At 46.0% G+C, this 20,763-nt stretch overlaps 1 protein-coding gene across 14 annotated transcripts; it reads left to right on the forward strand.

The window, feature by feature from the left end:
* The first annotated feature begins 1,539 nt into the window (after positions 1-1,539).
* Positions 1,540-17,961, forward strand: LOC138690058 (uncharacterized). 14 transcript variants are annotated; one of them, XR_011328831.1, is made up of 9 exons: positions 1,540-1,685; positions 1,785-1,963; positions 2,084-2,302; positions 5,236-5,324; positions 5,486-5,635; positions 6,580-7,098; positions 8,327-10,267; positions 11,884-11,935; positions 17,454-17,961. XR_011328831.1 is itself a non-coding variant. In XM_069807349.1 (6 exons), exons 2-6 carry the CDS (start codon positions 1,956-1,958, stop codon positions 8,898-8,900), a joined length of 849 nt encoding a protein of 282 aa, XP_069663450.1. In that variant the 5' UTR covers positions 1,540-1,685; positions 1,785-1,955; the 3' UTR covers positions 8,901-11,444. The 14 variants fall into 14 exon arrangements, 1 of the variants encoding a protein (XP_069663450.1); XR_011328834.1 differs by lacking the exon at positions 5,486-5,635 and having other exon boundaries at positions 6,580-6,684; positions 6,894-7,098; XR_011328830.1 differs by lacking the exon at positions 5,486-5,635.
* The last annotated feature ends 2,802 nt before the right edge of the window (positions 17,962-20,763 follow it).

Raw genomic sequence — 20,763 nt, forward strand, 5'->3', positions numbered from 1 at the left:
GCTCATACTCCTCTGGTCTTTTAAAAATGAGCTGTGCCTTGCAGTCCATTTTGGAAAGGGCTTGCATTCAGGAGACCAGGTCTGGGTGATGAATCCTTGCCTGACCTGGGTGCCTAGGCTCTAAAGGAGTAGGCTTTAAAAGAAAGAAAAAAACAGAGTTGGGTTTCATACTGGCTGTACTTAGATAGCCCTCCCCACTCAACACATGTCTGTCCGAATCCTTTCTGAACGACCAAACTCTCTAGCGGTGTGCTGGAGTCCTGGGCAGGCAAGTAGCTCAGCCTTCGTATTCTACTCCAGCAACCAGGGCTGTCTAAAAGCCTTCATACACCTTTGAAGCTGTTACTACCTTGATTGGACCACTTTCCCAAAGGGAGTCTCTTTTTGAAAAGTAAAATGGAGAGAGGAAGGAGAAAAGATTTCAGTGCCTAGCATTAAATTACATACTGCAAAGCATGAAGGATCTGTTTGGGAACAACAGGCTATGTGATACCCTGCTATATGGTGTTCAGAGAGTTGGGTTTTTTTTCCTGTGAGCTACGCTTGCAACTTCCCCTCCAACCTCAATGACAGTAACATCTGGACCTACCCGCACTCACAATTCTCTATGGAAGAGAGCTAGTGCAACAGGAGAAAGAGGTTTTTATTTCCTCATTGCTCCGTTTTGGGGATAGCTTGCAGCTGTGCCTGACTGGAAGGAATTTACAGACCTCATGTATGATGGTTGAGAAACATTTCCTTTCCTAACTTCATCACGTCCATGTTCATACACATAGTGCCTCATAATGGGGAAGTCTTCAGTTCCAATCCTTCTGGCAACATACAGTGGAGAAAAAATAGATAGAAATGGAAGCAATGCTTTTTCTTTCCACATACAGTCAGGTTGGAGATGGACAACACTGCATCCACCTCAGTAAAGGGGTTAATTATATCTGTGAAGAAAAGTGTGTTAGAGCCTCTCAACATTAGAAATAATAGACCAAAACAGAGTAAGTGCTGCAGAGTACATCATCCTTTCAAGTACTGGTGTTGGTGAGATAAGAGATAATACATACTAGAGAGTATATATTGAGAGAGAGAGAGATTGAACATACATTGCTTGCATCTTGAGGGCACAGCATCTTAGAAATAAATTTGATGAATAACCTTCCTTCAGGCATATAATTTCACTCCTGTTGGGAGTGCTTAGCTTACAATTAAATCTGTGATGAGAGAGTGTGTGTGGGGGTGTGTATGTATGTATAGCAAAGCCTATGGTTAGTACACAGAACTAAATGTTTTGTTCTGGAGCCCCAAAGGTACACAGCCTCTCAACACTCATTAATTTCAGTGGGGGACCTTTCAAAGACCTTCATTCATACAGCAAACTTTTCGTCACAGCCTGGGACCAACTCATTTAATTCTGCTCATGATACAGTAGGAACTTGGAAACCAGCTCTGCATCTATTCATCAGGTGCAGTATGAGCCCCTTTTATTAGTGCCTTTTGTGGCAATAGCTGTAATCTATTTAAAGGGCTAAGGCTTCAAACTGCAGTTCCCTGCAGCAGAGGTAGTAGAAGCAGATATCCGTGGAAATGAGTCAAAATGAACTCATCGTGTTGCTGCTCAAAGGCCAGGCTCCATCCCAATCAGCGAGAGTTACCCAACTCCTGCCATGTGAAGATGGGCTTTGGCTCCTTCTTTGGTGGTTTGGGGCTTGGAGGGAGGCTAGGTTTCCTGGGAAGTCTTGCTGCAATTTATAATCCCTGTTTCTTATTCACTCTCTTTCATTTCTCCCCCTTAGAGTGCATTCCAGGAGAAGGAGACACTGCTGTTCTCGTGGCCTAGCTCTGCACCCTCAAAGACGTCACGGCTAAATCCATGTGATATGACTGCCAGCCTCAGTCCTATCTTAACAGCAGCAAACTCATTCTCAACTCAGCAGGTGATCCTTAAACATGAACTTTAAAGCTGCATGGGTGGGTAAGTGTTGCAGGGAACCAGAGAGGCTAGGCCGCATCCTTTTATAGGAGAAACTGCTGAGATGTTTGGGTTTTTTTTTCTTTACTAACCCCTTTATTTATCTCTCGTCCTCTGCACTAGACTGATTGGTGTCAGAGCTGGCCAAGTGCAGCGTTTCTCTGCTTGGACTATAGCCTGGTGGGATACCATGGAGGGCTATTAAGAATTCTGGATAGTAAAGGTTTGGCTACAAATTCCTGTGTAAACCAAGACTCATATTCATCAGAGTTGTTCCCTGTTAGGCTATTCTCATTGGGGTGAGACTGGAGCAAATGGAGAAAGGAGCAAAAGTTGCACTAGGTATGCACCCTGTGGAGGCTGAGTGGTGTCCTTGTGGTGTGTCCTGACCATGTAACGAGTGGTGTGCCACAAGGGTCCATACTGGGACCAATACCATTTAATATAAATACTATTTAATATTAATGGCATAGAGAGTGAGATTGAGCGCCTCCTCAGCAAGGTGGTGGATGACACCAAGCTGAGTGGTGCAGCTGATACACTAGTTGGAAGGGATGCCATCCAGAGGGACCTTGACAGGCTTGAGAGGTGGGCCCATGTGAACCTCACGAAGTTCAGCAAGGCCAAGTACAAGATCCTGTACCTGAGCTGGGGCAATCCCCAATGTCAGTACAGACTGAGTGATGAACTGAATGAGAGATGCACTGCAGAGGACTTGGAGATAGTGGTGGATGAAAAATTGGATGTGGGCCAGCAAAGTTGGCTCGCAGCCTGGAAAGTCAGTTGCATCCTGGGCTGCATAAAATGAAGCATGGCCAGCAGGTCAAGGGAGGTGATGGTCTCCCTCTACTCTGCTCTCATGAGACCCCACCTGCAGTACTGTGTCCAGGTCTGGGGTCCCCAGTACAAGAAAGACATGGACCTGTTGGAGTGGGTGCAGAGGAGGGCCACAAAAATGATCAGTGGGCTGGAGCACCTCTTCTATGAGGAAAGGCTGAAAAAGTTGGGATCATTCAGCCTGGAGAAGAGAGGGCTCTGGGGAGGCCTTATTGCAACTTGTCAATATATAAAGGGGGCTTATAAGAAAGATGAGGAAGACTTTTTGCCAGGGTCTGTAGTGACAAGACAAGGGGCAGCAGTTCTAAACTGAAGGAGGGCAGATTTAGATTAAATATAAGGAAGAAATTCTTTACAACGAGGGTAGTGAGACAGTCAAACAGGTTTCCCAGAGAAGTTGTGGGTGCCCCAATATTGGAAGTGTTCAAGATCAGGCTGGATGAGGCTTTGAGCAACCTGATCTAGTGGAAGATGTCCCTGCCCATGGCAGGGGGGTTGGAACCAGAAGATCTTTAAGGTCCCTTCCAACCTAAACCATTCTATGATTCTATGTTTCTTTTCCCTACTGTCTTGTCACTCTGCTTTTCCACTGTGTCCATCTCATCAGTGCCCGGATGAATTAAATGATCTCACCCTCAAACAGGAAACAAGAAATAAAGCATTTAAGTACCATGCACAGTACTATAAAGTACTGTAGCATCACGGCTGCAGCCTTGTTCCTGTAGCCCACATACTGACATGGAAGTTATAAGAACAAATGCAATTTATGCTTGCTCAGAAGGAAAAAAAATGTGGCTGAGAATCAAATTTTTAAGCCCCTAGTTTTTGCATAGCAATAGCAAAGTATTTTTGTTTGGGAGAGGGCCACAGGGAAGAGAATAGCCACTTTTCCTCCCAGAGTAGGTTCTGTATCTCGGTTTTGCTAGTCCAAAAGGGCTTCTCCTGTGTTTTACCAAGCTTTGTGAGGCTAATTCAGGAGACAGGAGCTACTGTCAGTACGATACAACCAGACTAAAGAGCCACCTAGACTAACCAGGGACAGTTTTTCCCTTGCAGCCACACTGTTGGTGCACATCACGCTCAGCTAGGTGGTGGTAGAGGGAACCATGCAGTTCACAAACAAACAGTGAACATCATGGGGGGCTCAGAGGAGAAGGCTAAGATCACATGATACCAAGGTTTGCTCCACTCTTGAGTTGTAGACCATTGTCTCCTAAGAAAATTCCTTTTCATGGAGTAATTAATGCAAAACCCCAGTACAGCCTAAACTAGTTGTCATGACATCACTTGTTTGTTTGGTTTTTTTTCCTGAAATATGTTGGAATAATTGGGATTTGGCTTGTGACAAGGATAGGAATGGGAAATATGTTTGCCCACACAGGCTGCAGAGAAAGATTATGAATGACGTACCAAAAATTAGTCAAGTAGCAGTTTGAGTCACAACTGGTACCACAGCACAGCGAACTCAAGAAGCAGTCCTCTGGGGAACTGAGCAAGGAAAAATGAAAAAAAAAGAAAGAAAAAAAGAAAGAGCTTTAACTAGGAGTGACTAGTTCTAGTTCTTTCTTCTCTTTATTTCCTTGGGATGTTGTCACCTGCATTACTGGAGGAGATATTGTTTGGCCCAAGTATGAGGGACTTCTTGCTCCCAATCCCCTCAGTAAATCCTTAAGTTCTTTTCAAACCAAGACAGCTAGTAAGCTGAGACCCCTGGTTCAGACTCTTTCTCCCACTCAGTCAACTGTTACTGCCCAATGCCCCAGGTGTGAGACAGCTGCCCACACAGCAACTTCTAGCCAGACATTGGACATCTGGTTAGACACTGGAATGAGAACTGGGGTGGGGGGAAGGACATTTTTATCTTCAGGTTCAGCCTGCTTCTTGACCAAAGACATAGCAACGGGCTATGTCAGTTCCACATTCAGATAACTGGCTACATAATTTCATTATACAGCATCTTTCCTAGCTTTCCACAAGACATCACTTGTCTGAAAAGGAAAGAACGAATATCCTTTCTCAATGAAGAACTTTCGATCTGTTTGAGGTATTACTTTTATTATAATTGGTGAAGGGCTGACAGTGTGTTTGGACAAAGCACAAGGCACCAAAGATGAATAGTCCCAGCTCCACAGAGACCTAGACAACCTTGCTGAGCTGGCTTGTTCTTGCCAGTGAGGGTTGCACCATTACCATTTCCCAATAAGGTAAAAGTAATCTGCTTCACTCTACAATAATGTGGAAAAATGAGATGAGCATGACTATCATTCCTTAAGCTATCTGCCTGTTTTCTGCTGGAGGTTCACCTTTGCATTGACATAACTGTTACAGAAGACCACATGCAGTTTTGTGGAGCAACTTCTAATGTTCCTCAGGAAAAGCTGGATGTAAGCATAGCCTGCCTGAAATGCAGTTGTTGACTCCTGCTGTTTCTCTTCTAGGTGTAACCTGCTCCAGAAAAGGCCATACACTTCAACAAAAGACAGACTTTGGCTCATTTGCTTCCAAACGCTATGTTCTGCTGCACAAGGTAATGTGACATTATTTCATTACATGATTTCATACACTCAACGCAGCTTTAAACTGTACAGAAGCAACACCAGTCAGACACAAAATAAACTCAAATGGATCTACTTGTTCTCCATACAACTCCTTTGAGCAGTCGTGAAGGACAACACACTGTATCTGTAGGAATAGGCACCATGACACAAAAGACTCCAAAGAGTGATTCAAGCAGATAGAAGGTGTCAGGATAAGAGGCAGCTTGGCTTGGATACAGAGCAGCCAGGGAGAGGAGATGAAGATTCAACAAAACTGAATTCAGTTGCAGATAAAAAAAAGGTATGACACACTGAACATTAGCTTGATTATGAGCTCAACTCAAAGTTTATGGAGGGAAATTCTTTAGCTGTGCCATATTGAAGGACAGACAAAATGACCTCAGATGTTACAGAAGATCTCTACTACTTTCTAAAGAAAAAAACAAATCTGTTTTTCTCTTTTAAGATCAGAAAGGCCACTACAGCACTTCTGGTGACTGTTGTTAAGAGTTAACCCAGAGAGGACAGAGGACTGGATGCAGACAAAACAGGAGATGTGGAACAGCTCCTTATGTTTTCAAAACATGTGCATGACTATGGGATGCAATAATTTCAATGTACAGGAAAAGAAACAAAGAGATGAGATATTCCAAGACATGAGGTTCATACCTAGCTCTGCCAGAGTGTATATGTATGTCTGTGTATCACTATGCATTACACAGAGCACAAGAGTTCCTACAAAGAATCTTACCAGGACTTGTCTAAGGCACATTTGCACTGTTGTCATAAAGAACAGAAATAGAAAGTTCAAAGGCTTCTTCTATGGGGAATTTTGGAGTAAATGTTGCAATTCCCTTCACTGTCTCAGATTTTAAGGAAAGGTTTTTATGTGAATTTGTGATGGGGAAGGAAAGGCAACAGAAGGACAGATATTTTCTCTAGGGAGTGCCACACCTGATGCCATGCCATATGGCAGCCCATATTACAACATCGGGCTAGGAGAACTCTAACCTCTCAGAGGAGCTCAAACCCAGACTTGGATCCTAGTTTGATAGGAGGTTGCTCTCTGGTCTAAAGTAGCCTTTTCTTTGGCAGAAACAGCAGCACCACCTGGGAAACCTATAGGCAGGAGGGAATTTGCCTTCCCTAAAGAACTTGAAACAATCTTCTAAGGAAATCCAGAGAAAAGAAACTGCATGCAAGAGTTTATTTTCCATAGGTCTTTACCTCTCATGTTTATTTCAGAGTACACAAGCAATTCCTTTGCCAAATCTGACTTAACTACATTGTCATCTTTGAAGAAAAGAACCAGGAAAAAAAAAATCCAAAGGAGATAACTGCACTTGTAAGGTACACCAAAGATGCTGGTGCAAAGATGAATGTCGGGTGAGGGGTGCCAAGTTATACAGACGATGTTGTGGTCGATACTGTCACAACAGACTTCCCTCCACTTAGCAGATATGATGGGTTGCATTGCCACATTTGCAGTCGAGCCAAACAGCATCAAACCATTCTCTGGGAAGAGAAACTTTCAAATGCAGGTGCTCTTCCTCTTTCAGCCTTGACTCATTGCATTGAGTCCAATGACTAATAAGGTCAAGAACAATTCATTCAGAAATGAAGGTACCAAACCTTTCTTTCAGTTCTGCTGCTGCACTTCGGGGCTATGCTTGGGATAAAGCTTGAGAACTCATTTTCACCATCTTCTCTTCCTGAGCTTTGGGATCCTCATCGTTTCTCCGAATGTTGGCTGAGCCCTCTGAGGTGAGCACAGAAGACAGTATCTGCCTGACAGCTGCTCGACAGCTGCTCAGAGACTTTTATTTTGCCTCCCTTCTTACTTTAACCAGAATTCCCATACCGGGCCATGGAAACCTTCCTGTAACACTGCCAAGGCAAGCTGCCCGTAAACGAAGACCTTACCGCTATCTAATTTCCCAGTTGAGAATTTGCCCACCTGGCATATGCAGCAAAGGGGCAGTTACTCAGGCTTTTAGTTACCAGCACACCACTGGGCTTCACAGTGGTTAAAGTGGTTTTCCTTGAAAACCATGAGGTTTAACAAACTGGCATTTGCCAATCTGAACGATTTTTTCCAGAAAATTCCTCCCTGGTCCACTGGGAAAGCTGCATGCCATGCTCGGTCCTGGGGGGCAGAAACATGGCCCCGGGTGAGCGGGGCTGGTGAAGGGGCTGCCATGTTTGCACAGCTGTGCTCCCCTGGCTCGGGGTGCGCGAAGGACGGGAGGAAGGCACCTCTGTGCCCCCAGTTAGGCGCGATCGTGAGGTGCTTTATTTCAGGGCACCACTTGGAAAAAAACCCCTTTTTTTTTTTCTGTCGATAAAAAGGTGAAAAGTCCTTCCCTAGCACTTCAGCTCCTCCCTGCGCCCCAATAACCCAGTCCCTCCGTACAGAAACCTGCAGTTTGGTTGCACCCTGGAGGGAGGGCGGCGTGGGGCCCTGGCCCTCTCACGGAGGGGGACAGCCACCGCCCGGGCAGGGGGAACGAGGTCCGCGGGGGGGGGGGCGACCAGCCGCCGGCCTTCGTGGACCGTCACTGGTGGGGAAGGCGCCACAAGATGGCGTCCTGCCGCTTCCCGCCCGTCACCACAGCCAGCCCGGCGAGCAGCCGTGGCGGCCGCGGGTAACAGGGCCGGCGGTCACCGCGGTTTTTTGGGTTTTTTTCCCTCCTCCCCCCCCCCCCCCAACCTCTTCCAGAGACAGTCGACGGAGCTATGCAGTAGTCTCTGGGTGAGGGAGGAGGGGGGCTGCGCAGCGGTGCGGTGCCCACACATCCCCGCCGGCCGGCTGCGGAGGGCAGGTGGAGCCCCTCTCCCGCACACCAACCCCCGCAGAGGGGCTGTGGCGAAACAGAAGCCCAGCGAGGGTTTTAGGAGGCTGGTTGACTTTGGGATAATGTTTTCCCACCGGTTTGCAGACTCCTAAATGTTTCTGAGGTTACTGGCAGCATGCTTTTCCCTTCTCTTGCAGTAATCACAAGGTGGCCCCCGGACAGTCGGGGGAGAGCACCCACAGTGAGGGTCAGCCGGCCCCGGATTCCATGCTGATATCCAGAGCGGCTCAAATCCATATAATGCGTGGTGAAGGCGAATTGAATATCCCCTGTCCTCCTTCCCATCCTCAGGCCCCTGCTGGCACCTCCGCCCGCACCGCTGGCCTCTCCTGCATTTGTGATTGCCCTGTACCAAGGCTCACACACTGGGGGATGAGGAGCAAAGAAATAATGAGGGCTGAAATCCTGGAGAAACCTGGTGCCAAAACAGCTGGACAACTCCAGCCCAGCCCTCTGGCAAAGCACACTTCTCTGGGAGGATTTTCAGTTCCTGCTGGAGGCCTGGGAAGGATGGGGACCCTCACCTCCATCCAGCTCCAGCACTCACTGAAGAATGGTAATCCTGAGCCGCTAAAGGTGGAAAAGCCCAGAAGAAAGATGTGGCACTCAAACACCCCAAGCAACCAGACCTGCCTAGCATGCACCTGCTCCAAGCAGCTTCCCCTTCTTGTCTCCATGTGTCCTGTTGTCTTCACCACCTCCAAGGAATGATTGCACATGAGGAGTGCAGGGATCTCTGCTGGGAAGAAAGATCTGCTTTGTGAAGTCTCAGCCTTTTTTTCCTCATTAGAGGTCATTTATTTCATGCCAGGACTGTTGGATTGTCGTGGTACTTTCTCAGGGGTGTAAACTAGATCATTGCACTAACCTCATCTTAGAAATTTTCACGTCACTTTATCATCCTTAAGAGCACTTAAAAGCTCACAGGCCCTGGTTTTGGGTCTTCTGTAACAGATCTTAGATCCACTGAATTACAATAGCACGAAAGGCTTTGGGGCAAAAGATGGAGTGGAAAATGTGATAGCTGTTCTGTGATTAAAAAACCAAAACCAAATAGCAGAGACTGTTCTTTCTACACAGGGGGTTTCATGTATAGGACTTTACTAACTCAGTTAAAAATAAACCAACCCCAAATTGACTGACATGAAAAGTCAGTTAAAAAAAAAGAGAGAGCTTATAAACTGTAGGAAACAAAATGATTTTTGGAAACATATTTTCCCTTAATTGGATATCTATTTCTAGATTGAGTCATTTGTGTATGGAATCCAGCCGTATGGCTTTTGTTTGACAGTGAGATGATCAGTTCCTCAAAGTGTGAACATCACGTGGAGAACCCCATCAGTGCCTTAAAAAGGATTCCTGCCCTAGCAGGGCTTTGTCAGCAATGTCAGAGGGTGCGGAATCAAGCTGTGTTGTAATCCCTAATTGTATGTCATCACATAATGGCCTTTTAATGGTAGTGATGGCTTTGTGGGCTGTAGTTAGAGCCCCAAGGAAGGGTGGACTCCCACGTGCTGGGTGCTGCAAAGGGCAGGTATAGCACAGAGGCTGTTGGTTTTACAGGCCTTACAGGAAAGGCAAGTTGATGTGGATCTGGGTATAGGCAGGACAGGCAGCTGCCTTGAGCAGCAGTCTGCTGGGTAGACATAAGGCAGCCCTGCTCCTGCAGCTGACCTTGCCTCTGCCGGGACCCTTGAGGAGCGCTGGGGCTCCTGACAGACTTTGGTGGTGGTGGGGTGATGACTAATGCTGGGAAGAGCAGCCACCGCCCCCAGTACTTTCCTCCAAATGACTGCAGGAGAATCTACCCCTACTCTTAAGAGCTCTGCCAGCCCTCAATCTCCTTTTACATTCTCTCTTCTTGACTCTTCCCTTCCCACAGCAAAATTGACCTGTCCAGGCTGCTCATCCCGCAGATGTCAAAGCTCATGAGACTCTAATGATAGGGCTCTTTTAAAAGCCCAGTCCAACCAGATCGCAAGCCTCCCCGATCCCCTTCCGCTGCTCTGATCTCACTGCCATCAGTGGAAGTCGTGGGTGCTCAGCATCGGGCATGCCCACTGTTGTTTGACTTTCAGGTATCTCTTGGGATGGGTATTTGGTCTCCCCTGTACCCTTTTGCAAGTGTTCCTAAGCCTCACACAGTGTCTATCTCAGCAATATTAACACCCTAGTTTTGCAGCAGGTGGAACTCATACCATGCAGTTAAATCTCTGTCCCACTGCAGATAGGACTTTCCCTCCTTTTGCTCCAAAAGTCCTGACTCCAAATGCACTGAATAACCACTTAGCAACACAGATATTTCTGTCACACCCCAGTCTGAGGCATAAATTCCTGTTCTTCATCTTCAACCCCATTTAACTGGGGACCCTCCAACCCCCCTCCTGACTCCTTAACATCCAAATTAACCCTTCACAGGATGGTGACCACAGCTCCAACTCCCAGGCATGCTCAAGCTTTGGAGAGATTCCAGTTCCGATCTTTGCAGCTCAGCACCAATTCTAGCTACTGCATGTCACCTTTCCTTAGACCAACCTTTAGCAAAAGCCTTCTGCATCAAGCTTCCAAGATGTTGGCTGTCAGCATACAGACATGAAAACCAGCCTCCCACCTCCCTCCCCCTTCCTTTCCTACCTCTGTATCATACTGCAGAGTCTCTTGGGCTCCTGCCACATGGAGCTAATCCCATAAAGACAATCTAGCTATCTCTGGCAGATGGATATTGATCACCTGCCTTCACAGGCACCCTCCACAAGTAGCATAATTTCCTGGTATATTCCCCCACCCCCTGACCCCGAACCATTTCATTGGCAAGACATCACACAGTGCTCCTAAAATCAACCTACCTTCTCTCTTTCCCTCTAGTAAACGAGACCATTTCTTTTTTACAAAAAATAAAAGCAGCCATGAGTTCTTCAAGGGAATGATGTTTTCCTCTTCTTCCCCCACCACCTACATGGCATGAATCTTAGGCTGTATTTCACATGTTTGATTTGAAGTAAGTTTCTTACTGCTGGCAGAATCTGCCTCCGCGCCCTCTCTGATCATTCGGTGAGTGACGCTAATCAGCGGTGTGGGAGGTAGGGACAATATCAGGCACTGAGGTGATTGACAAGCCTCACTCAGATTGTACATGTACCCCAATGGGTATGTGAGGGTGAAATCGGGTGGATCTATCAATCTCTTTGTATCACTGCCCATCACTGGCACAGTTCTTCATTGAAATTAGTAGTTCACTGAGTGGAGAAGAATAAACAAAGCAAGTTTCCCCCCCCCCCCCCAATCCCTATTTGGTGAATGTTTTAGGGTTTGGGTTTTTTTCCCCTGTTAAATGAGCAAATGCCTCCATATTAATCACAATATGTAATTGACATGAAAAATCAGGCCCTGCTGGGCAGGGAAAGATACTTTGAATTATCTCAGTAGGAGAGCTGGCACTAATTTACTGCTGTTGTGCTCCAAGTACTTCTGATGCAAAAGATGAATGGAGCTGAAGGTTTGTAACTTAACTTGCAACTACGGCTAGGCTTTTTGCATAACATCCGTGGGGCGATGCAAATTGGCATGAGACCCTTGAAGCATGGTTAGTCAGCAACCTAGTCCTGTATGACCTGCCCTCATGCCTCATTTTCTTTTCTTTTTGAGCAGTCTTCCTTCCCTCCTCCCCACCACATATTTTTTTTTGCCTCTCCAGAGACCTACATGTAGAAATGTACTGCTGTTTCTCTGCAGTACCTTCCAAAAGGGTGAGTTTCATGCCTGTTCTAATTTATTTCCATGAGTTTGCCAGTGGGCCATTCTGTAAACAGAGATGGAGCTGAAGGAAGCAGACACAGCTCTGTTTATCAAAGAGATGTGAAGGATGATGATGTTTCATACTATGAGCAGGTTACATCAGAGATATTTCCAAACCCTGTAACCTTTTCTACCCTGCTCCTTGAATGGTACTGTAGGCTACAGTTGTACTAGAAAATTAAATGTAGGATCTTTCTCTGGCACTGAAACCAACTGGAATGGAAAGGTCTGCATTCACTTCATTAAACCTCATTACCCTCCAGAAGTGGGCGGCTACCTGCAAACCCCTTAGGAAGAATTGTTCCTGGCCTGGGCTAAATCAACAGACTGCTCGAAGGGATTGTCTGGGAGGACCCCTCCTTGGTCCGGGTCAAAACTGTGCGAGGGAATGGACAAACAGTTTAACAGAGTGGGTGATTCAGTTCTGGAGTCTGGGAACACACCCTGACACCATTTAATGTATTAGTATACTCATGGCCAAGGTGCCTCTTGCCTTTGAGCATTTGATTTTGTAAACCCTCTAACACAACTGCCACCTTCAAAGCCCTTTCTTCTGTGTCAGGGTGAGAGGTGACAGTGGACCAGAGAAGGAAAGATGAAGGCAGCATAAGCCCTGCTGGAGGGGAGCGAAAAAGAGCAGCAGCCAGGAATCTCCCATACAGGATCTCCCTCTCTGCAGGGCAGAGACTTGTGTCTCTCCACCTCCTAGCAGGAGAACTCCAAAGACTGTCATCACCCAAGTAGGAAATGCTCCCAGCTTTCTTGGTGGCATCTGTTTCTCAGTCTCCCCCTGCCTGAATGTGCATTTGCTGTTTCTGTGAGGAGACAGGAGCTGGGAAGCTGCGCTCCCCAGTCTGGGGAAGAAGTCAAGGCTTCTAGCCAAGGATGAGACCTGTACTTCCAACAGATAAGTTGCCAGTTTAACCACTGTTCAGCTTCTCAAGTTTTCTGGTCAGATATAAAAGAGCAAGTCTTTGGGGTATTAGTTTCCAGTGTCTTTGGTTAACACTTGAGATCAACACCTCCAGCTTTTTGGGCTTGCATCAGTTTACATGCTAGTATGGGCTCACCCTGGCAACATGTTCTTACAGCTAAATTGGAGGCACAGGCTTTTGTGATACCTTGCATGGGCTGGTGTTTTCACATCAACCCAGCAAGTCACTGGTGCCCCACTACTACTGCTGGCCTGATGTCAAACCCCAGACCCCAGGAACAGTACTACTGGTCGGTTAGTTAAAGGGGACGTCTGACACAGTCATCTCCTTAGACATTTTTTTGCTCATCTGAGTTTGCTTCCCAAAGTCTCCTGTTTTCCTCAGAATTACTTCTGCTTCAGTTGAAACTAAAAGCTTATTTTTCTTTTCTTTTCCTGTCTCCTGAGAAGGAGAGTGCAGCCTGCAGACAGCCAGAGCCTGAGCTCAGGAGCACAGTGCTGGAATGCCTTTCCTGGGTCAGGGTGTCCATTTCCTGACTGCAACAGCCTATCATGTCACACAAGCTCCTTCATAATGCGTCAAACTTATCTTTAAAAATAGTCAGGCTTCTTGTCTCTGGCCTCTGGAGCAGACGCAGAAAGTGAAACTTTTAAAACTATCTCAAAGAAACATTTCCTGTCCACAGGACAGACTTCACTCAGTGACAGCTCTGTTTGCTTAATTTTTCCCAGTTCCTGCACACTTCTTCACGCGTTCTCTTCTCTGCCCCTTCCAGGCTCCAGAAAGTAAATTGACTCTAGCCGTTTTGGGGGAACCTGAAGATTAACTCTTGCCACCTCTTGGCCTGACCTTTTTCGATATACTCAGCTGCTCCCTCTCAGCCCCTCCTGGCAAACAGGCAGGCAGTATATCCCACCACAGAGCAGTTTCTGGCTAAATGCCCATATTCAGCTGGAGTCATGTCAAGGCATGGGCCACTTTGACGTTTCCTGTAACAGCGGACAACTGTTGGACCAGTTATCATGCGTCAGGCCTTTGTGAGGTTGCTGCCTTGCTGGCATAGTGTCAAAGACCTGTGCGTCCCTGAAGTTACCCAGCTAGCTTGTTAGTGTGGTGCCAACATACTCTGGTCCCTCTGAGGCTGCTGACCCCAAGCTCTGGGCTCAGCTGTGCTTTTCTGTAAGCATCCCAGGATCAAGCTGTTTGAACATGGCACAGTTTACTCAGTAAGCCTTGCATAACTGGCCTTGCATAGCACTGCAAAGCTCCCACAGTGCTCTCTTTTTGACTTCTCACTTCTGAAGTTAAAGTAATTTCGGCTGGCTGTATACTTATTTCTGGGATGGTCTGTGGCTGTGCCCCACAACAGACTTGTTGGAGCACGCTATGCATCTGTTGGAGCATACCACGAGTCCCTTTTTAGGGTATTCACCCAGGCTTCCTTCCTCTGCAGACCAAAACAGTGTGTCATGTCTGGTATGAGACACAGGATAAGCAGTGTGGCATGGAAATTCAGAAAGACTTCGTAATCTAGGCTTACTCTTTACAGTACAGTTTCTAATGTTTTGCCTGGCACCACTGTTTACTTGTGTGAAGGACAAGCCAGGGGAAGACCCTCAGTTCTGGCAGTCCTTTGTCACTCTCTGTATTGTTGCCATAGCATGAAATGACATCTGATGGCATTGTGAGATGGGATACAACCTGTTGCAGAGAAGAGTCACTGTGACGTGTACGAAAAGCCCTTGTCTCCTCAGCCATCTCCCTAGAAGTGCCAGAAGGGAATAGACTCTGGAAACTACATCTGTGGAGACTCTGGTAGCAGGCTTGAGCATACCTTCAAGGTTATGGACTAAAAGCCAACAAGCAGGCACAAACATGGCACTGCAGTACGCAACAACGTGCAGGTGGTGAGGACAGTCAGAGCACAAGGGCTGACATGCAAAATGGGGAATACCTGGCAGCATAGACACAGCTCAACAGAGCCATTTGGTTTCCTCTTGATTCTGGCTAAGCAGAAAAAAGAGGAAGCTTTCATCTGAAGTTTAGGAGGCCTAGAAGTGGCAGGTGCTATCTTTCCCTGTCTGGACTTTTTGTGAAAAGCTAGAGGGGAACAGAAAAGGACAGGACCTTTCTAGAGAAGAATGGCGGCTGACACAGGACTTAGAGCTAATTTTCCCACTCACTTGCTAATGCTGTTCTTCCTACTGCCTCAAAGTCTTGGAGCACCCCACATACCTCTAGTCAAAATCAAACTGGCTCTTTTATCTGTTCTTGCTTCAGATTCTCCTATAGCCAGTGAGGGAAAAGATAGAGGTAGGGAACACAGACCCAGCCAAACCCAGCTGGGGGCACAGATGACAGATTATGTTTGGGCCTCCAGTGTCTCTTTTGCTTTAATTCCTAGTTGTCAAAAAGATACCATGGGAAAAAAATGAAAAAAACACATTTCACTGTGGAATACATTCCTTGTCTCAGTTCTTTTAAGAAACAGCAAGCTTCTCTTTTTTTTCTAATGTAAATGAGTGGGAAAGCAGAAGCCTCTCAGACAGTTCTTGTTATACTAAGAAAACCTTCACTACTCAAGCACCTCTCATGCAGAATCACTCATCTTTTCAGTTTTCTCTTTCAGTGGAAATTTGGTTCAGAACAATGTTTCCTCCTGATAAATCTCAGTCCTTAAATGCTCCCTCTTCACACAACCAATTTGGATAAAGTTGAGAAAGTGCTGAAGTGAGCCTAAGCACATCTCATTTTCAAAAGTCAATTCAGAGTCTGAAGTCTCATGGAAAATCAGCAAAACTCAAGGCTCCTTAATTGATGAGGTGCTTTCAGACGTTTTCCTCTTTGGCAGAATTCTTGTCTGAAAAGAGAAAAATGCATTGGGGAAGATGTGTCAAGTCCCAAGAAGAAGGGATAAAAAACATCCCTAAGGCTCTCCCTTCCACCAAGGGCGTTCACTTTTTATACATCTGCTCACTGTCTAGCACAGTAAAGTGTCCTGCTGCTGCTGGGATGCTCTGCATCAGCATCATCTGGAAGGGTTTTACCATGCATCTGAGGGCAGACTTTTCTCCAGCGATCATGCTGTGGAGGGAGGAAACAAAGTTTTGGGATACAGTGAACTGTTTTGCCAAAGCCTTGCCAGAGGTACTCCTCTCTGGGAGGTCAAGGACAAATAACAGCTCTTGTGTGGGCTACAGCAGTACGAAGGGGCCACTGAGGAGAATCTCAGTCCTCTCCATGCTTTTTCACTACTTTCGACTTTAAATTCTGTGAGTGGCTAAAAGCGTCTTCTGTTCCATCAATTTGTATTTCAGAGGTGGGTAGATACCCTGCTCCTAGCAGTATATGACCCATTTCTTTCCCCTGAGAGCTATGGGAGGTCCCGGCATGGCTCAGAAGCAGGAGAGAAGGAGACATCCCTTCAGGCATCACCTGGTCACTAAAGGAAAGGGCAGTCAGCAGGCCTTTGCCATGACTTGGCAATGTCAGCACTGCTGCCTCACTTCCTCGCCCTGCCCAGATTCGGTTTCATGACAGCCGTATATAAGGCAGCTCCGCTGCTTGTCACAGGACACAGTTCAGAGTTAGGTCTGAACTACCCTGAGCCATGGCTGGTTTGGGGCTTGCACAACCGTAGGACCACCAACATGGCACAAAGATGCTCTGTCTACCTAAGAGATGTCTCCTTGGCAAGACTGCCAGGAACCACTGCAAGGAACCAGTGCAAGAATAATAAAGAATTTACCCATCCCATGAGCATTTTGGAAACAGTGCATAACCCTTACATCTGCTTTCTCTGTTTCAGTAAGTCCAGCTGAAGGAACAGCACTACTGAATTATACTAGGTCATGGTGCTGCTACGACGACAATGTAGTTGTTACAAGGTCTCTACAGAAATAATTAGCTCTCAGATGTTAATCGGGAAAGTGGTGGATTGATATTGCATACAGCAGCTCTTTCTCACTTTAGGTTAAAGATAGGGTGCTCGTAGGAAACAGGTAGATAGCCATCATAGGATAAGACAGATGCTGTGAAGCACAGGGTTGATATGGCAGATGTAGTTAATGACTAAGATTCTGCCCTGGCCTTTGTGTACATTGGGACTTTCTATTTGTTGTGCATTTGTATATTTTCTGGTACAATTGGGTCCTGATCTGTGGGCAGGGCTCCATAATAGAAATAAATACCACCATGACTAATGACAGACCTTGTATAACTGCCCCAAACTCAACAAAAGTTGCAAGCAGTCTGAGTCAGTGCCATTGTGTAAGGGGATAATTTCTGCTTTGGCAGTGTTGTGGCCAGCTGGAATTGTTCTCTCTGATAATTGCCAATCTGGATTTCTCCCAGATGGCAGCATCTCATAAAGAGTATCTGAGAAGAGCTCCGGTCTGCTCTCTAATAAGGCTCCACGAGAGAGCTGTTCATCCCTGTCACACGTTATCCATTGCCTTAGGCAAGTCTCCTGTCAATTTGCAGAACAAGTTGTTGCTCTGTGTTTATTTTTCCTTTTTATTTTATTTCTTTTTAGAAACTTGTATTTATTACTTTGGCAATGAGCCACCCAGCATGGAACAAACTGTTTTGTGACAGAAAAGATGAGACATTCTGCTGTGGACCAGCCAAAAGCAATGCCACTGATCTTCCCTATGCCATCCTCTAACACCTCCCCCCCGGGTTGTGTTTAACAAGGCTGCGTTTCCCTGAGGCACGCATTTCTCTAGCAGACAGAGAGTGAAAGCAGAGGTTATGCTGTGCATCCACCCAAGGGTCCCTGAGCAAAAACCCTTCTGCAGCACACTACTTTTTAGCACACAGGTATGTAGTGATTGAAGAGCAGGGGGATAGCCTGTGTGTAATTTTAATCCTGAGGCTCCTGGGACTTGCCAGCTCAGCAGATGCTGAGGAGGACGAGACTGTAGGTAGTGCAGAAATCAGGGATTATGCAAAATGTAATTGCTCTCCTGTGTAGCTGGCACTGCAGCAGCTTAGCTCCTGATTGAGGTGATATTTGTTTCTGGTCTGCCTCTTCACCTTTTAACGTGTTTATCCATCATTGTGGTACCCAAGTGCCTCGCAGTCTGGGAGGTGTTTATCCTCTCTCAGCTCTCCTGTGAGTGCTGCTGGCCCTTTATCAGGGATGGGAAACCAAGATGCTAATTATGTAAAGAGTCTGGAAACTGGTGGGGCTGTTCCTAGGGGCTGTTAGATCTCTGACCTGAAGAGTAAGACAGAAACCCATGGTACCTAACACCCAGTTATTTTAGTAACTTGAACTTATTTTAACTCTGAAGCTCCTGGGAGCTTTACAAAGACATTGAGGAACTAGGTGGGATCTGTCACAGTCCTGATGTTAGCGGGGTCTGAAATTCAAGATCCGGCTCCACTGCTGGGACTGTGTATCTTGTGTTTCTGTGTTGCTTTGGATCCCAGTCTAACACAGAAAGACCACAAGTCCCACTTTAGCAGAGTTGTGCAGTTTTCCAGATAAGGTCTCAACGTATGAAGGAATTGTTTCTTGGAGCCAGAATTTTATTCCCCCTGCCCCCTGTGCCCCGCCCTTTCATTCACCAAAACCATAGAGGTTGTTTTCCTTTTTTCTTTCTTTCTTTCTTTTTTAAACTTCAAAATATGGACTCAACACATATCGCTAAAACCAATCTAAAATATTCAGTGCTCTCATGTGTGAGTTGGTGTTCTATACTAACTGCTGAAAGCCAAATGCTTGTAAGAGGACACTCTTGAATAAATACAGTCCATCTGAAATCCGTCTTTCAAGAGCCTGGAGCGGAGGAATGGGCTGGAAAGAGGGAGTTTTCTTCCCTCTAGTTCAGAGTGATGTGAAGACACATTCAAGTTGGAATTTTTTTTCATTTATATTCTTTTACTTTGCTATAAGATGTCCTGAAACACAGTGACCTCATCCTTCCTTGTCTTCATGTTTAATCTGAACTAATCTTAGTTATCCATTGCAGCCAAAGCGCAGGACACGTTTGCATAAATCATTCATCAAATACTTCTGAACAATAAACAAATGCACAAGAAGAAGGAGCTGTTTGCTGCAAACAGTCCAGGGATCTTTGTGGAAATGGTCTAAAAAACAGGGTCTGACGTAAGAAGTCCTGTTTCTATTGTTAGTGGTCTGACTGGAGGGGACTAGTGAACTACGAACCCTCCACTTAGGGGGTCAGGAGCATGTGGTGAGGACAGGCAGTCTGAGGAAATTTCTTTGAAGCAGATTTGGGATCAGGCTCCATCACAGAAACAAGTGTGAGGAATCAAAATAACCTACTGTCTCAGCCAGTCTAGCCCACTGCCAACACCAAGTTACCCCTGTTGGCTATGTAGATTTCAATGATTTTTCCCAGTGTTCTCCTAATGGGACTTTCATGGCATATCTTAGAAAATTTTCCAATAGATTCCACTGCCCCAAAGTCTGCCCTGCTCTTTTGCCTACAATTTCCTGCTTAATACTCTTGTTCCCACTGAGATATCCCACTCTCCAACTCTAAATAAAGTGCTGTCTCAGTTGTCATCTCCACCTTTCAAACACATCTAAGGCTTTTCAGCCAGCCTCTCTCAGACTTTGTTTACCTACATGGCACAGAATTATCCCTTTCAGAGTTTTCTTAAGGCTTACTCAAGCCAATCCCTCCAGGCTCATAAAATGTTTATTCTTGCTAGTTCTTGGCCTCCTTCCAAACTGTCAATAACTTTCTAGGAACGTGATGCCTGGGACTTAGGGTGGTTCTGCATGCTATGGATGGCCAGTGATGGTAGGGGCAAGGAAAGGTCTTTGGCTGATGTTGTCATAAGAGCAAAAGGAAATGTTTTTCTGGGAAATCTCAGGCTCTGACTGTGCCAGATGGTGGTCTGTAAAGACACAGGGAAGAGAGAAGTTGGGCAAGGCTTATAGTTAGCTCTAACCAAACCCGAGTACAGAAGTTGTGTTTATAGCAGTTTGCGATGTGTATTCCCCATGTCAGGTACTGTGCTGGGAGCAATGCTCCAGTTTACAGTCATATAATGGAAATTACTTTCTTACATATGGTAGCATATCCATCCCACAGCTTTACCAGACATATTGAGTGGTCTGCGAAATGGGTCTGGCTGATGGTCTTTGTTTCTCCACATAACAGAAACTGAAGGGAGGAGAACTTCCCATGAGGACTCAGAGGTGAAAGATCTAGGGCAGAGCCACTGCTACTCATCTTCCCCCCTGCAAATTCTCTGCTCTTTCTGAGTGCAGAGAAGAGGCTGTTGCTATAGAAACCAGTGGGGAAAATGTACATTATATCACGTCTTATATATTTTTCCAAGGAGACCCTTTATTCTGAGCCTGCCACCATGTAATTTTACAGAAACAATAATGCTAATAAAACCCCCAAGAGTGGTAATGATTTAAAATTAAATCAAATAATCACCACTTACTTCAAAAACACCTCTGCCTATAACCTTCTACCCTAGCCAAGACACTGGGACAGGGCTAGCAAGGCAGCCCACAATATGGTACATGACAGGAGGGTAAAGCTAAAGCAGCAAAAAGTGTGATGAGAGGTGTGGGCTGGGTCCTACACAGCGGTAAGTGGTGGTTAACATTTGGGGAAGTACAAAAAAACTAAATAAAATGTCTTCAGATTTGACTTGTGTGTAGATAAGGATGAAATAAAGGTGAAAGGTGCATTTTATAGCATACACTCTAGCCTGTCTTTTCTCTTCTTTATCCACCCAACCTCCTATTCCCATCCTACCTTTGTGAGCCCCCTTCTGAAGCTCTTTTCTCTTCTGCTGCCCTTTTAAAAATTATCCCACCATTTCCTACTTGCCTTTGTGATAATAAC

Source organism: Haliaeetus albicilla, chromosome 19, assembly GCF_947461875.1.
Source record: "Haliaeetus albicilla chromosome 19, bHalAlb1.1, whole genome shotgun sequence".
Classification (NCBI taxonomy): Eukaryota; Metazoa; Chordata; class Aves; order Accipitriformes; family Accipitridae; genus Haliaeetus; species Haliaeetus albicilla.